This window comes from Asterias rubens, chromosome 6 (assembly GCF_902459465.1).
Source record: "Asterias rubens chromosome 6, eAstRub1.3, whole genome shotgun sequence".
NCBI lineage: Eukaryota > Metazoa > Echinodermata > Asteroidea > Forcipulatida > Asteriidae > Asterias > Asterias rubens.
Genome location: NC_047067.1, coordinates 4,849,859 through 4,867,004, shown reverse-complemented (window position 1 = coordinate 4,867,004; position 17,146 = coordinate 4,849,859). Strand labels below are relative to the sequence as shown.

The following is a 17,146-nucleotide window of genomic DNA, read 5'->3' as shown; positions in this document are numbered from 1 at the left end:
ATTCTAGGATCCCATATCCTGTTATCCCCCTTCAATTTTTATTTTTATTTCGCAGAAGTGTTCAAGAAATATTGTTTGGTAGTATTTGCACGAAGGGTTTTTCTGTCAAGTTGCTTGCACTTGGCATAACAGATTGAAAAGGGCTTCATCAATGCTGTAAAGTGCTGCATGTCGGTCATGTTGGTTTGATGTAAGAATGAATATTCAACCAACAGAACCAAAGTTGGACATCTGCCTTTATTGTACTGCTTTGTAGGGTAGGCAGACGTCTAACTTCTGCTTGCTAGCAATCGTTACTGACGGAACAAACCCTTGCACACTTGCATCAACATGTACACCACGTAGGCAATTTTTCTCGGTCAAAGCCTTGTTTGATTGTTCTTTTTAGCTTGCTTTTGGTTTCATGATAATTCCGAGGGCATTACCATCCTGTACAAAAGAAGACAAATCCAGCTGTTTAGTATAATCTATGTATCGTAGGAAGTTATTTCTGTCAGTTTGTGCATTCCTAATTTCCATTCATCATCGAACCCAAGCCAACTTGATGTTATACAAAGATTCCTCAATTGTTGATATTTCACACTGTATAAAAGTTTCCCCTTGATTCCCGTACATACGCTTACTCCTTATTTGATGTATGAGTATTTGATGGGATGAAGAATATATTAAGTTGTAATAAGTGTACAAGTTGTTAGAGTGTTCAGCCCTGAAGGCCAATTCACTCTGCAGCGATAACGGAAATGATAACAATCACAACGCAAAGAGAACGCATTCTATTGGTTGAAATGCTCCACGCAGAATACGCCCATGCTCATTCAACCAATCGAGGGCGTGCATTTGTGTTTACATTCTCGTTGTTGTTCTCGTTATCGAGGCCTGTGTGACCGGGCCTTTATTCCCCCAAAGTGACACATACTGATGTGGGTTTTATACTATTTTAGTCGGTTATGAGCCAGAGTTGGATTATTTTTATACAGGATTGGTGCCAAGAATTGGAAGGTCCGAACCTGTTCGGATTTTAAAAATGATAAGGTTAATTTGATTGGTCACTGTGCAGCAACTCAAGCTTTGATTGGTTGGTTGTTCATCACAGTGACCAATCAAAGAGTGATTATCCTGTAGGCTTGCAGCTGATTGGATCATCGGGTGATTGTAACTGTTTGAAAGCTGTGCTCTCATTGGCTGCAAAATGTAATGTACATATCTCAATAATAAATAAAAAATCCACAGCCCCCGGATCAGTGTGGGTTGTTATAGTTTGTGTGTGTTGGGAATAACAAAAAATATATAAAAAAATGGTAGAGCATACACCACCGTTGAAAAAAAAAATAGAAATAAATCCTTCCAATACACTGAAGAACATAATAAAATGGAGAAGAAAAAAACCCTGTTTTGTCTACTTCTTTCATTTTGAATGATACACTTGTCCATATATTTCTTGACTTGCCGTAATATTAGGGACTCTCTCTCTCTCAAGTCCATTAGAGCATTCGCCGTCTCGTGGTTGTCCAAGAAACATACTCTCTCCAAGCCTGCCTGTCCAGGGACCGATTACACAAAGAGCTTAGATTGATTTTAACTGCAAATCAATCTTTGATTGCTAAGTTAAGTGTGACGACACAATACAAATCACCATGGTAATGCTGTCAATTTGTCTTGCGATGAATGTTATTGCTTTGTGAAATGGTCCCCAGAGCTGTTGTTGGCTCATGCATGTTATGTCTTTCGGTACAGTGTTGTAGTATTTTGTAATTTTTTAACATTTCTGTCTCATATAACAATAGAATTTCAATGACAGAAATAACGGAACATTTCCACTCCAAAATAAACTTTCTTATTAATTTATAGCAAATATCTGTTGTTTTATTGACCACTGATTGATACACCAAGAAACAATTGGTTTTGCACAGTATGTACATATATACGTGTTGATAAAGGTTAAGATAATGAAGGTAAAATGTCACACCTCAACCAAACAGTCGGAGCCAAATCATATTTTTTTGTATATCCACCCATAATTTTACTCGGAGTTCCAGAAGAATTCAGTTGACACAATTATGTATTGACAAATGACCCCCCTAGGGGGTAAGTTTATCATTTTTGTTTGGGTATTACTTGTATTTTTTTAACCCTTACATGAAATGGTATGGATTCTTTTGCAAGCAGACCTTCTTTGTAAGGGTGCCAGACTGATATTTCCACCTATTATTCTATTCTGACAATACAACTGTAAAAACCCTGTATTATATTTTTATCTTGAACCTTAAACCTTTCCAGTCTGTTTGAAATATGACATTTTCTTCCCTCCAGTTAATGAAATAAAGTAGAGATATAACAACATAAAAAGATTTCCATGCAATAATAATGCACTAACACCTATAAAATATATTCCACTTTTTAAATTAGTGGTCTCGAATTTGATATGAACAGTCCAGTTTTTATTGTTTGTAATTTTTGAAACCATACACAGAAGGCTCATCACAAAAATCCACGGCTGGCAGAACTTGTTACAGATTTGTGTGACTTTTGTTGTGAATATACTTTAACATATCTAATGTATCACAATTGCTGCTCCAAACTTAAAATTGCCTTCTATTACGTGATGTATGAGGAAAAATTGAGGTACGTTTTCTGCCTCTTTTTGAAAGGCTTTTATCGAACAGCAACGCAATAAGAAATCTACACCAATGACCAAGGCTTATGGCTTATAACTTTTTACAAATCCTCGGCTAAGTACCAGGCAATCTGTATTACTTCAACACAGTAATGTATGAGAACCAGCCGTATTAGTCTGGTAGCCACATGCATGACAACACTACAATAAAGATACACTGACTACAGAACTGTGCAGTTTCAAAAGAATTTCAAACACATATTAAGAGTTATCCTCCACAAGTACAAAATGTGGAAAAGGCTGCAAGCCTACCTGAACGAGGAAGCTCATTTTGACTTGACCCCCATAGCATGCATACATCCGAAATGATCTCTACACATACATTCTCTCTGAGGATGTCTGGGTATATTTTACATTCAAAGATAGCAGTTTCCAGCGATACCCAACTTGGTTTGCATGTGTTTAAAAAAAATGTGTGAAAAGTGGATTTGGCCGTTAAAACTTAATAGTGCACTTGAAGTTTATAAATCACATGACAAACTGACTTTACACAGCTCAGCAATACCAACACAAAAACAACTCCAGATATATTACAGACAACTGCAACAAACTCAGCAGGGGCATTGAAATGTAAAAACAGGGATGTCCGATACCGTTCTAGGTCTAATTTCATCTGCTTAGGCACAAAAAATAGCTAAGCACAACAAACTTATGCTCAACAGAATAAGGTTATCAGCTAAAACTACCATGTCCCATGTACAATTTGGGACTGGTATCCTTCTCATTTCTGCTAAGCAGTTAATTGGTAAGGTAAGACAATTTGTTTGCTAAGCAGCTCTATGAAATTGGACCCAGTTAACTTAAATTTTCCATGATACAAAATCAGCCAAAACTTGAACAGTGCATATGAAAGAAGACGAGCACACAGACTGGTAAAAAGCGGTGCGTCTGATAAAATTTCCGTTCAATCAAACTGACATGTCAAAAACTAGTGACAAACTACGCATCCATAAATTTGCCCTGTCCTCTATGCATACAAGTTCCCAGTGAAGTTGTAAGCAACCACCATGTCCCCCTTCTGGCCTCCCCTGTGAAGTTGTAAGCAACCACCATGTCCCCCTTCTGGCCTCCCCTGTGAAGTTGTAAGCAACCACCATGTCCCCCTTCTGGCCTCCCCTGTGAAGTTGTAAGCAACCACCATGTCCCCCTTCTGGCCTTGGGCTTGGTTACACAAAAAAAAGAAAAAGAAAAAAAAGAAGGAACTACTGATGAGGGTGCTCTTTATATATCATGTGCGTTAAATACTGCAACTGCTAGGTCAAGTTACCCCAATCAATGACATTTAAAAAAAGTATTACACAAGTTATAGAAAAAGTTACCTGTTTGAAAGTATACTTCTGGGCTTTTTTTCTTTTTTTTTCGCATTAAAATTAAGACTGCATACAATGTTTTAACTGAATAATAATGGTTAAATCGGATCGAGGGAAGGTAAAACGCGCAAGTCACTTTAACAAAAATGATTGACGAACAAAATAAAAACCTGAACAGAGAAAGGATTGTTCCTTTTCAATATTTTACCAGGAGACAGGATTTTGACTCGTATCAAAAGTGTTAGTTTCTGATACCTCTTGAGAGAACTATTAAAACCACGCAGAGGTTTCATTCCTACTACTTTCAGCACCGAATCAGTTGAAACATTCGCAGAAATGTTGAGTTGCTGAAAATGTCCAACAACCCATTTTTTGTCCGACATTGCAATATAGGAACTATATCAGCACACAAGTGAATGTAACCAAAATTATAAAATATACTAAATACACTATAAGCGTTATTTCAATGAGTAACCGATTGATAAGTTATTTTTTCCCACAGCAAAAAACCTTTTTTTTAAGAAATGCATTTTTAATGAGGGCGAGATTGAGCGACCTTTTCTAGAATATCCATGAAAAGTTTTGAAGCAGTAATTTAACACGACGATTCCCTCACAGCTTCAGGCAAATTTTCCCACAGGATGGAGCAAATATGATAATATTTCTCTTTTTCTCTCTTATTAAATTATATTGTGTTTTTTTAAATAATGAATAAATCATGCTTTAAATTCATTCTCATCCTGGATATGTGCAGAGACTACTCATGCAACACCGCCCTCAAGAGGATTCAGTGTACACTCTTGCCGCTCTTTACTCCCAGGGTTCAAAATCTCCACCAAAATAACCTAAATCCATCCCCTTCAGGATTTTAGGCTTTTTCGTACGTACAATAGAAAGTTTGTTTTATTAAGTTTATTTTTCCTGTAATTAATATACACAAATTATGGAGTGAGCATGTATTATATACACAAAGCATTTCGCTAGGGAGAGTGCCCATAAAGAAAGGGTATTTTTTAGGGGGATAGAAGACACTGTTTTTATGAGCAGCACCCCCCACTGGCCTTGGGCACATCTTCGTCATCTACAATCGTGACTGTCTTTCTAGCTGACCGCGCTGACGATGGTCCCCTCCCTAGATCCTCCATGGGCGTTAATTCTTGCATTCCTGCATGAGTAACGAGAGAAAAAGTTATTCATTAACAAAAGAATTACTTTGCTTTCTCTGCACCGTTTTTTGTTTAACCTTTGCCCTTATTGTCCATGCCCCATCCAAATCCTTCTATACCCTCATCTAATGGAATGAAAGATTCAAAAGGAGTGAGGGCAATACACCCAAATAACAATTAAGCGTCAGCATGTCAGGGCCGAGCGACATAGCGCACAGGATTCAAGTTGTGGTGGCTGTGATATCACAATGTGGGTTTGAATCTGGTCCCTGTATTTGAGCAAGTCACTGAACTATAATTGTTCCTTGGCGTTTATATCCTGACTTTTGGACTTTGCCAAGTAATGATGTAGAACTAGAAAGGTCTGTGCATTCCAATCTTAAGTCCAAATCATTTGGTGTGGAGAGACATTGGAGATGACAATGTAGGCAAAAAAGGCCTTTAAATTAGAAGTAAAAGTGCAAAAAAATACAGGAATTAGACCATAGTTGAAACACTTACTTTTACTAAGGTCTAAGAACATTTCCTCAATTCCTTTATTGAGTTTGGCTGATGTGAGATAATGCTTTGCACCAACTTGAGCGGCGTACCTTTGGGAGACAAGACAATTAAAACACAGTCAGAGCTAGTTACTGATACTATTCTAATTATGCATCTAATCATAGCAAATACCTATTACTAGTAAACTTTGCAGGTATAACCATGTGTACAATCTCTTGTGTGAGTAGTGTTGGCTCTGAAAAGAGCCGTTGCTGTGGTCACAACGTTTCAAACAGTGTAGACCTTTCTATTGCAACTTTTGTTAACCAAGGTTGGAAAACTATAGAGCCGTTTTCCTTACAAAGTGCTTAGTGTAAATTCACTGTTGCTAAATGTGAATGGAAGGAAATGGTTGGCCAGCCTAGCAAGTAGCTATTTTGCTTTACCAGAAAAAAAACTTGATGGAATAGGGGCCTGTAAAATCTAACATGGTCAGCCATGATATTGTGACATTGAGATTGCTTTTCTAAGTTGCATCGATTTAGTTTTCAAATTCTGAAAAAAAAGGACAAATTTTTTACTTACGATTCAGCTTCTGCAACTGATACATTTCTCTGTTTTTCAAGGTCTATCTTGTTACCTGTCGATGTAAAAGTAAATATTTAAATTATCATAATATAGGAATTTTGTAAAAAGATTATTTAATGACACTTTGGACACTTTCGATAAACAATGTTGTCACACTTATATATAAAACAACAAACCTGTGAAAATTTAGGCTCAATCGGTCATCGGAGTTGGGAGAAAATAAAGAGAAAATCCACCCTGATTTCCCGCATGTTTTATGCCGTGTCATGATATGTTTTTAAAACAAATCCGTAATTCTTGATATCGAGAATTGATAATTGTTTCAATTTTTTCTCAAAAAGTCAAGCATTTCATGGAATAATATTTCAAGAGAAATCTTTCACCATTACCTTCTGTAAACCCTGTAATTTATTTTTTAAATCTTTGAACTTTTTTTTTTTCTTTTTCCGAAAGTGTCCAATGGCTTTAGCGTAGCACCTACTTAAAGTACATGTACATAGTGCATCATTGTTTTCTCAGTGGTTTCTTTTCCTGCCTCTCTCTACCCTGGTTCCATTCTCACCTCAGACAGGGGTCTTGCATGTGGATTGGGTTTTTCCAGTTCGTACCAGACTGCGTGGGTTTTCTAAAGGGTTTTTTCTTCCGCGCCTAAAACTTAAATTTCTTCATTTTGTCTTCTTGACTAAAGTTGAATTTCAACAAACACAAATATTCTGTAGTTCATTTCCAAGATTCATTTGGTCAACAATAGTAAATAGTGTTGTACATTGACTGTGTCGAAAGCAGTAAGAACTAGTTACTAGCAGTCCAACCATTCACTGTATTAACCTACATACTTATAAAAAATGGCGATCTACCATCCCCGACCACAATCCAATTGCGTGTTTCTTTGAAGGACTGCACTAAAAAAAAAAACTTCAAAGCTTTACATGGGATCAGGCATGCCACCACTTTCAGAGTCCAACAGTTTGGTGTTAGGCATTGTTAGAGTTAGAGCAAGGAAGGATCTTAGTAAATCACTTAAGGCAGTGGGGGGGGGGGGGGGTTCAATATGTTACCTACCTGCTATACAAAGACATATTTCGTTTCCGAGCATTTTCCTGAGTTCTTTCACCCAGTTTTTTACCTGTAATTTCACAAAAATACACATATTGTTAATCTGCAATTGTTTGAGAATACAGTTACTAATTGACTGCCACTTTCAGAAAACTTAACGATGCATAACCAGATCTGTCTTCAAATACGAAATCAGGGCTCATAAGAAATTAGTCTTGTGTTTTTTCAGTCGAACATATTATGTTCAAGTGTTGATTTTAAAGGAAGGTTTATAGCATGAGAGTTTATCAAGAAAACAAATGTAAATTCATTCAGTTTTGAGTTGGGGGGGGGGGGAGTTGTTACCTTTGCGAAGGAGTCTTCATCTGTGATATCATACACTAATATTGCCCCATTGCTGTCTCTGTAATAGATGGGTCCTAATGCGTGAAATCTTTCCTGTCCGGCTGTGTCCTGTATCCAAATTTGAAATTAAAAATTAGACACATGACTATAGTATGTAAACCCCATCTACACATAAAAGTGATTGTGTATATTCCAGGGTCTTTCTGGCAGGCGAAATACTGCACAAATTATGTCATAATTTCCACATAAAAATTATAACAAATTAAAAAGCTCTTGATATTTGCCCCCTTTCTTCGTATCAATTTCAAAAGTCAATAGATAGAAAGTTTTCTTTCATTGAGCTGTGTACTAATCATGAATTTTGTAAGCAAAAGTCACATGTTGGGTAATTACTCAAAATACATCTGAAAGTCACACAAATTTGTGCGACATGGGTGTTTTTCTTTGATTATTTTACGAGCAACTTAGATAACCAAGTGAGACAAAATTTTCATAGATTTGTTTCATAGAAATGTGTCAAGTGACTTCAAACGCTACTGATTCTGCATATATTTAACCAAGCATCTCTCCACTTTATCAGGGGTCATAGTGCCACGATGGCCTTCAGGCTTCACCATGCCCAAATCAAGCTCAGAAATATGATCTCAACAACAGACTAATAAATACTGCATGGTAATGAGAAAGCCAGGTGGTCTGTAGACCCACAGACCACCTGGCTTGCCATAATCACAACCCTTGATCCAGGGTTTACTGCAAGAAATAGGTTGAAAAATGGATCATAGTATAATTTTTTCTCTAACAGTTAAAGCCATTGGACCCTTTCCGTACAGAAAAAAAAGTAAGTTCACAGATTTACAAATAACTTACAGGGTTTACAGAAGGTAGTGGTGAAAGACTTCTCTTGAAATATTATTCCATGAAATGCTTTACTTTTTGAGAAAACAGTAAAACAATATCAATTCTCGATAGCGGGAATTACGGATTTATTTTATGGCACGGCGAAACGCGTGGATACAAGGGTGGGTTTTCCCGTTATGTTCTCACGACTCCGATGACCGATTGAGCCTAAATTTTAACAGGTTTGTTATTTGATATAGAAGTTGTGGTACACAAAGTGTGGGCCTTGGACAATACTGTTTACCGAAAGGGTCCAATGGCTTTAAATGAACCCAAGTGGTACATATTCAAAATGTGGAGAGATCAACATGTTGACATGGTTGATGACAAGAATCACATACTGCAATGCGAAGTGTTAGGCAGAGGGGTGACTGGGTGTCTTTTTTACACCGTTTTATATGTACATTGTATTGTAAGTGAACGATTTGGACACCAAGTTTTTAACTTTCCAGCGAATTTGGACACCCTTTTACCAAGGGACATGACAAAGATCCAAGATTCTCACAGCTAGGAAGCCCAGGGAGTGGAATGTGGCATGGGAGTAGATCCATAAAAATAAAACACTGATAGAATTTAAAAACAATTTCAAGTTCATAAAGAGCAATAACAACTCTCTCATTATTTATTCGGAGTTTTCTAGAGAGCAGAACTGTTTTCCTTTCCGAACTTTACTCACCCATATCGCTAGATTTACTCTCTTGCCTCCGATGTTCAACCTCTTGTTTAGGAAAGATGCCTGAAATAAATCAGTGAGAGAGTTTAGTGTACAATTTATTTGTCTTTTGTAAGACCAGTTTGACCTAAAACACAGGGAATAAGTCAGAACATGTTAGGAGTTTTAACTTCCATTGATGGAGCTCTGAATAAATTATCGGGTCAGGAATTTCATTTTTTTGGGGCATCCCCTTTTTTGTTTTGAAAGAGCACCAAGGCCAGATGGAGTTGCCCTGGTGTTTTCTGGTATGGTTGGCTGCAAACTGGGACATGGTGTTATGTATCACATGCAAAGGCTTCGGTCTTGGGTTCCAGCAGGTCCAAAGCCAGATGAAGCCACGCTAACCCCAAATGACCGCCATCATAGAACTGTAGATTAGAGGGGTTGATTGATTTCAGATTCAGACACTCTACATTTAGAAAAACTATTGACCCTGTTTTGAAAATGTTAATTACTCCCTCGGAAATCTGTGCACAGTGCAAACTAACTTCATGTTTAACCAAAAGCTAGACAATGTTTCAACTAGGAAGCTTTGCCATTATTTTCAAATCCAGATTCATATTGCTTTTGAGTTAATGTTCAAATTGTTTTTTAAAACCTCCATGCATTATATTAATTATATACTAGTTGTGTACTTCTAGAAACTATAAGGCTCCCCTGTGAGCCTTATAGGGGTCTCATATTTAGGGCCTTTTTTAACACTTATATACGTTTTTAAAATCAGCGTTGATGATGGGTGAAAGTTTTACGACCGTTAGCCAGCCAGAACTGAAGTTTCCTGTGTAGTATACACCTAAAGCTTTCCACACCCTACTCAATATACATTCATAATGCTTGTATTTCCTTTTTGTTGAGTGAAATTAAAAAACATCGTCAAAAAATACAATTTTAAGGGCATTTACGAATGGGAATAAAAGAGTAGGACTCGTTCTTAAAGTTTAAACGGGCCGTTTAAAACCTTGCAGATACACATTAAGTTAACAAATTTTCAAAATAAGACATGTGGATGATGACACGGACGGTCACTGTGTCTCTGAAAATGACACTGGCTCTGCTCTACAAATTTAACGAGTCAAGGAAGGCATCCATTCCAAGCACCAGACATTCTGACATTGCATCATTGCCAGAGCACTGACAGTGACATTCTGACATTGCATCATTGCCAGAGCACTGCTGAGCAGTCATTCATCAGATCACGGCAGTCAATTTTAACTATTTTGTCATGTCACTGTATTCTGTCTGGACTCGTTTCCATTCTAATAATTAATTGAATCGACAACTTAAACACACCACTTCCTTAAATCCGCATGAAAATGGTCGCATTATTGTATTACCTGTAACGTTGAAAGATGTTTATCGTTGAATTTATTTTCCACGTATCGTAACACAAGTGACGTTTTCCCAACACATCCTTCGCCGAGCAAGACAACTTTAAAATTCTTGCCTCCTCCGCCCCCTGTCGCCATTTTGAAGCGTAAATCTTCGTCAATAAACCTTTCAGAGATCACTGGTGTCCTTAAAAGTCATAAACTGTCCAACAAATGAGGTGTAATCGACGCTTTACTTATAGAACTCACTTACTAAACACAGTGTGAGTGGTTTTACATGTTTTTGTATGGACGGGACACCAAAATGGCGGCTCCCTTCGTCAAAAATGACGTCATGGGTCACATGAAAATATCTCATGGGGCTTGCCTTGTGTGTTTGTTATGGTCTGAATGAAGAAGATTAAGTTGAATCACGGCTTTCGAGTTTCTCGGCCCAAGTATAAATTCTTTTCAATTCCGGTTTTCAACAAATGACTGCTGATTGTTCAAATCTCCCAAGAGAATAAAGCACAGAATTACTGGTGGATACTGGGCGGAACCATTCTTTACTCACCCCTTATTTCCCTTCCTCGATCCGTGTGCTACGATTTGAGTTCAGTCAACTTCTTTTGCATTGATGACTCACTGATTACACAGGAAGTTTACAAACATTTCCAAAAAAGTTTTGTTTAAGTAACATTGTGACTGAGATTGTAAACCAATATTAGCTGAGTTTTGGAAAGTGCACCCAAAGATGATAAGTGAAAATCATAATGGTTGAAGTGCAATGGGATCTGTCAGAAACTTTGTTTGAACCACGCCCCTCCCCCGTCCCCCCTCCCTTTCCTAAAAAATAATATAATGCGCTCCTAAATTTAAAGCACAGTCCTTTGAAAGATTAATTTTCTTGCAGTAACTTACTGCTGCATCAGTATTTAGAGTAACAACATATAGCAACCCTCTATTTTTATATGCAGAGCTGGATTCAAGAGGGGTGTGTCATGTGGAGCTTGGTTTTTTTTTTTTTGGGGGGGGGATTAGTTTTTTGGTTACTCAGCTCAAGAACACAGTGGTGTAAATCTGTGATTGAGGCAAGTCAATGCTCTTTCAGCAGCACAACATTTTGCATTACAAATAATGTTCGTCTCCCCCCCCCCCCCCCCCCCCCACACCGATTAACAGGTCTGGCATCCTTCACCCTACAAGCCAACCAATAATTGCAAACTAACAAAAATCCCCAAAACAGCCCAAAGCAAAACATATCAGAGAAACAAAACTCATACTGAGAGAAAATTAAACACTGAAATATTTGATGGTCAACAAACAGACAATGATCGTTTATTACTCATCAATCTCAACTGGACGACTTCCATCTTCCTGTTTAGCAATTTGTGATTTGACTTTAAACCTTCCTGAAAAATATTTAATGTTACATGATGTATTAGGTAATTAAATAAATATTTTGATTTTTGGCAACACAATTGAAAGAGAAAAAAACAAACAATAATTACAAGGACCAATTATGCATGTTCTTTTACTGCAATGGTCATAATTTATGTGCGCTCTTTGACTGGTATTATAATTTAAACTTTTACTTTACATACCGTTTTAATTGATCAACCTGGATGGATAATGGAAATTTACTCAAAAAATTCATATATTTTTTATCCCAACAAAATTTATCCCTTTTTGTTTTACTGAACTACCACACAAAAGTAGGGCACCCAAAATAAATGCAAGAAAAGTATGAATGAACTAAAATTAACAAGACCCTCTAACTAAACAAAAACTGAAACACAACAGATTGTCTGTTCTGTTTTATGGTGTACTACTTAGTGGTGGCTAGGCCCAAACATTTCTTTGTTTGTACTACTAGCAGTACTATACTCTTTTCAAAAGTTGACTAGCTAGAATAAAATTCTAGTTGACTAGCTAGAATTAAATTCAAAATTCTCCTTTTAACTTTTCAATGTTTGCAAGGCACAGCCCCGATTTATCTCCAGGACCTAGTTCACAAATACATTCCTTCGAGAAATTTACGCTCTAAGTCAAAGTCTCTTCTCGTCATTTCCACCCGTTACAAAATCTTATGGTGCTCACTCTTTCCAAGTAGCTGCAGCTGAACTGTGGAATGGCTTACCCGAGTCTGTCAAGGATGCTTCCACAGTTGACACATTAAAAAAAACGCCTTAAAACTCATCTTTTCAATGCTTTTCAGTAACTTTCTTTGATGGTTCATTCTTCCTTTATTTTGTTTTCCTTAAAGCGCATAGGGACTTTGTTTTAGTGATATGCGCTATATAAATACGGTTTATTATTTTTATTATTATTGGAACAAAAGTTGCTTTTTAAGCACTGAAAATAATTGTTTGATAATTGTACTTCAAATTCTATCTTATATATATATCTACCGTGGCAAGATTTTACAAACACTAGTTTGCCTTGCCAGTACTTTTTTCCAAATGATGACTTTTAAAATTAAATTCCACTGAATTGACTGTACGAAAATTGACAAGTAGCATGTTTAACTTTTGTACTCGAAACTTTATAACTGCTTTGCAGTTTTATGAATGGGCATAATGGACAATATCACACTGTGATTGTTTTCCTAGCCTGGTGGACACCCCATCATCGATCACGGTCTTAGTCCTAGCCTAGCCTGGTGGCCATCGCATTTGTCTTCCACCAATGATGTGGACATGGAGATGATAAATTGACTGAGCACCATGGCGACCATCATTCATAACTGTAGAGATACAAAATAAACATGTAGGAATTTATAATCTGTAGCAACCTCTTTAGAAAAAAAGAAACTACTGTAGATCAATTTGTAGAGAAAATTTAATATAAAATCTGTGGAACAACTTATCAAGCTCTCTAGAACAAAACATATTTTTGTCAACTGTGTATCAATTGTCATTTTTCACAGTGGTATTTTATACTTTGCGCTATTACTCCCTCCCCTTTGTGACTGTCAATACACCCCCCCCTGCTCATTCACAGCCAAACATATTGACTAAAATTGGTTGTAACAAATACATAAGTGAAATGGCAAACATACAAATAAAGCTTGTATTTAATAATACTCACCGATTCTGAAGCCTTCTTTCAACTCTTCTGTTGCAGCTATTTTACGTGCCACAGTGAGAAGGTGACCCAGTAACTATAAAAAAAAAAAAAAAAAAAAATGATTTAATTAAAAACATTAATACAAATTTAACAAAAAGATCTCAAGACCAATAGCATTCTCTGAAAAACAAATCAAAAATTAAAAATAATATAAATTATTGCATGAATATTATATTTTTGCTGACATCCCTCTCAAATTGTGGAGAGACAGGGCTCAAATTGTACACTGGACCCCTGGCCTGAGGCCAGTGAATCCAGTGTTGGGCCAGTAAGCTCAATACAGGCTTTTATAAAGCAAAACATCTTTGTCTCAAAAGAATGATGTAGTAATGTTGAGTTTGAGTCTCACACATATATTTCAATTCTGTTGAGTATCACCCAGACAGATAACTCTCAGTTTGGACGATAAAAACCGTGTTCTCATTTTGATTCTAGTCTCTTTTCATTTTGATTCTGGTGATGTAAATCAAATCTTGGTCCAGTATAGATTCTGAGCTACTACAAGTCATGCAGTCTTGTGGATTTCCCCCCAACTTCAAGCACTGAGAGAAGCGTTATACCCAAAGGTTGTAAGGAAATTTAATTTTTGTAAAAGTCTGTAACTTTGTGTTTCTTTTCCGCATATTTTGATTATTTGATAGGCATTATTTATACCATGCCACTATTGCAATTACCAATATGTATGTTTCCCTTCAATGTATGTAATCTTGATGTTTTTTTACCTTGTAAATTCAATTGTAGTTTAGCCTTTGGCTACAAATATTTGAATAAAATACCTTGAATTAAATTAAATTACATGGAAGTGTCGTGGTCGAGCGGTTAAGAGCACTGAACTCAAACTCTGGTGTTTCTGATCACAAGAGTGTGGTTCGAATCCCCAGCCGTGACACTCCTTAAGCAAGACACTTTACCATTGCTCCGTCCTTTGGATGGGACGTAAGTCGTAAAGAAGTTGCTCCCATGTGTTGTGTAACGCATGCATGTTGTGTAACGCATGTAAAAGAACCAAGTGCACTTATCGAAAAGAGTGTTCCTGGCTGTCCCAAAAGTACGCGTTGTAGCACCTTCTGAACCCCATTAGGTGCTACATAATTGATTCTCAGAATTAATCACTTCAATAATATAACCTATCTTTCTGAAATATTGTATATACTCAGCGCCTTGAGCACCTTGTTTGGTAGATTCTAACGTGCGGTATCAAAGACTTATTTTGACTTACTGGTGTATCTTCATCCGCTGCTTCACTCAAACAGGGGATTGGCTTTCTCGGGATGACAATAATATGAGTTGGCGCAACTGGATTGACATCTCGAAATGAGATACACTGTGAATGAAACGTCAGTAATCATTTATTATTTGACTTTATTTACAGTTTGTTTGTTTGTTTGATTTCTTTGTTTGATTGATTGATTTCAACCAATAACACCTGAATTCAAAACCATCTCATTCTGAAATAGTTGCAATGATTGTAACCCTCCAAAGCTCTGATCAGGGCCCAATTTCATAGAGCTGCTTAGCACAAAAATTTGCTTAGCATGAATATTCTTCCAGTGGTAAAAGCAGGATTACCAACCAAATTTCCATTTGTTGCATATTGCTTGTTACAGGTATTCAGCTGTTGTTTGCTTATCCTGAAAATCACGTGGAAATTTGGTTGGTAACCCTGTTTTTATCAAGGCAAAAAATGTCATGCTAAGCAAATTTTTGTGCTTAGCAGCTCTATGAAATTGGGCCCCGTCCTCTATGACTGTCAGGAGGATGGAGGTTTACAACCATGGCAACTATTACTAATTCTGAAGCTGCCATATTTTGAATACAATCACAGGGCCATAAAATCATATATAATATATATAATAGACTATTATAGATTCAATTGTTTGAGAATCAAACCTTGTCATCTTCATAGATGATATCTGCTTTTATTTCTCCGTCTATAATCTTCTGGAAGATATTGGGTTTGTCCCGGCTGCTTCGTCTAGCCGCGTCTCTTGCCAGATCTTCCTCTGAAAAGTCATTGGTTGACAAACAGCGATGCTAAATAAAAGAGTAAATAAACGTCAATAATGTAAAATTATGTCAATACTCGAGTAAAAATACAAACAGACCTGTGTAAAAAAAAACTTGTATTTTATTGCAATCAATAGTTAAAGGCAGTGGACACTGTTGGTAATTACTCGAAATAATTATTAGCATAAAACCTCACTTGGTAATGAGTAATGGGGAAAGGTTGATAGTATAAAACATTGTGAGAAACAGCTCCTTCTGTCTGAAGTGACGTAGTTTTCGAGAAAGAAGTAATTTTCCATGAATTTGATTTCGATACATCAAGTTTAGAATTTGAGGTCTCGAAATCAAGCATCTGAAAGCACACAACTTCGTGTGACACAGGGTGTTTTTTCTTCCATAGTTATCTCGCAACTCTGACGACCAATCAAGCTCAAATTTTTACAGGGGTGTTATTCTTGGATAACTTTCCGTATGGCGCCACCACTTTTTCACTCATTTTTACAAAAAGGGATATATCAATCAGGTAAATTAGATACTATATTATTTTATTTCGAATGAAAAAGTGGTGGCGCCATACGGAAACTTTTCCTTATTCTATGCATATGTTGAGATACACCAAGTGAGAAATTTGGTCGTTTACAGAAGGTAATGGTGAAAGACTTATCTTGAAATATTATTCCATGAAATGCTTTACTTTTTGAAAAAACATTAAAACAATATCAATTCTCGATAACGAGAATTACGGATTTATTTTAAACACATGTCATGACACGGCGAAACGTGGGGAAACAAGGGTGGGTTTTCCCGTTATTTTCTCCCGACTCCGATGACCGATTGAGCCCAAATTTTCACAGGTTTGATATTTTATATATAAGTTGTGGTACACGAAGTGTGGGCCCTAGACAATACTATTTACCGAAAGTGTCCAACGGCTTTAACTAAATAAAATCAAAATAAAAAAAGTAGAAACCGAATTCATAATCAAAAATAAATTTGAGTAGTAAAATGATAATTAAATATATTTCACCCAAGGTCAAGAATAACAAGTTTACCTGGCTTAAAAAGCAAAATTCAAAGAATTAAAAAACTTCGAAAAATCTAGGATTAGGAATTAATCTTTATATGTCGCCCCGCCCCCTCCATATCCGGCGACCCTGCAGGACTGGCCGATGCATGCATATGCAACGCAAAAATGGGCGGCCAAAACCACAATTTTGTCCTACTTTATAATTCAATTTTCACGTGAAACTTACTAGCAATGGTGAAACATTTGCTCTTGAAATACCAGGTAACTGCTGTGTACATTTCGGCGTACATGTCTTCTGAATATGACAATTTTTTAATGCCTGGGCAACAACTGTGATTCTCCGCAGCGCCATATTGGATAAATGGGTTGAAATATACCCAGACTCTTTTAACACAAAATGAAACACGAGTGCACAGAATGGGGGTACCCGACTATAGAGGTTATG

The 17,146-nt window shown here is 36.8% G+C and overlaps 2 protein-coding genes across 2 annotated transcripts; both read right to left on the bottom strand.

The window, feature by feature from the left end:
- Positions 1–1,825: 1,825 nt before the first annotated feature.
- Positions 1,826–10,885, bottom strand: LOC117291234 (ras-related protein Rab-21-like). Its single transcript, XM_033772845.1, has 7 exons — positions 10,566–10,885; positions 9,193–9,252; positions 7,620–7,727; positions 7,281–7,344; positions 6,216–6,270; positions 5,652–5,740; positions 1,826–5,149 (listed from the first exon to the last, which is right to left on the bottom strand). The coding sequence occupies exons 1-7, from the start codon at positions 10,695–10,697 to the stop codon at positions 5,022–5,024; spliced, it is 636 nt and encodes a 211-aa protein (XP_033628736.1). The 5' UTR covers positions 10,698–10,885; the 3' UTR covers positions 1,826–5,021.
- A 967-nt stretch (positions 10,886–11,852) lies between these two features.
- On the bottom strand, positions 11,853–17,076 carry LOC117291963 (uncharacterized HIT-like protein Synpcc7942_1390). Its single transcript, XM_033773989.1, has 5 exons — positions 16,928–17,076; positions 15,558–15,701; positions 14,887–14,991; positions 13,629–13,701; positions 11,853–13,284 (listed from the first exon to the last, which is right to left on the bottom strand). Exons 1-5 carry the CDS (start codon positions 17,051–17,053, stop codon positions 13,193–13,195), a joined length of 540 nt encoding a protein of 179 aa, XP_033629880.1. The 5' UTR covers positions 17,054–17,076; the 3' UTR covers positions 11,853–13,192.
- Between the last annotated feature and the right edge of the window lie 70 nt (positions 17,077–17,146).

Excerpts from the sequence above, each read along its gene's own strand:
- LOC117291963 (XM_033773989.1), bottom strand. The coding sequence starts at position 17,053 with ATGGCGCTGCGGAGAATCACAGTTGTTGCCCAGGCATTAAAAAATTGT. Across the intron at positions 15,702-16,927 it reads CAAATGTTTCACCATTGCTA|CATCGCTGTTTGTCAACCAA; the intron begins GTAAGTTTCACG and ends TCTTTTATTTAG. Across the intron at positions 13,702-14,886 it reads CAGCGGATGAAGATACACCA|TTACTGGGTCACCTTCTCAC; the intron begins GTAAGTCAAAAT and ends TTTTTTTTATAG.
- LOC117291234 (XM_033772845.1), bottom strand. The coding sequence starts at position 10,697 with ATGGCGACAGGGGGCGGAGGAGGCAAGAATTTTAAAGTTGTCTTGCTC. Across the intron at positions 7,728-9,192 it reads GAGTAAATCTAGCGATATGG|GACACAGCCGGACAGGAAAG; the intron begins GTGAGTAAAGTT and ends ATTTGGATACAG. Across the intron at positions 7,345-7,619 it reads ATGAAGACTCCTTCGCAAAG|GTAAAAAACTGGGTGAAAGA; the intron begins GTAACAACTCCC and ends GTGAAATTACAG.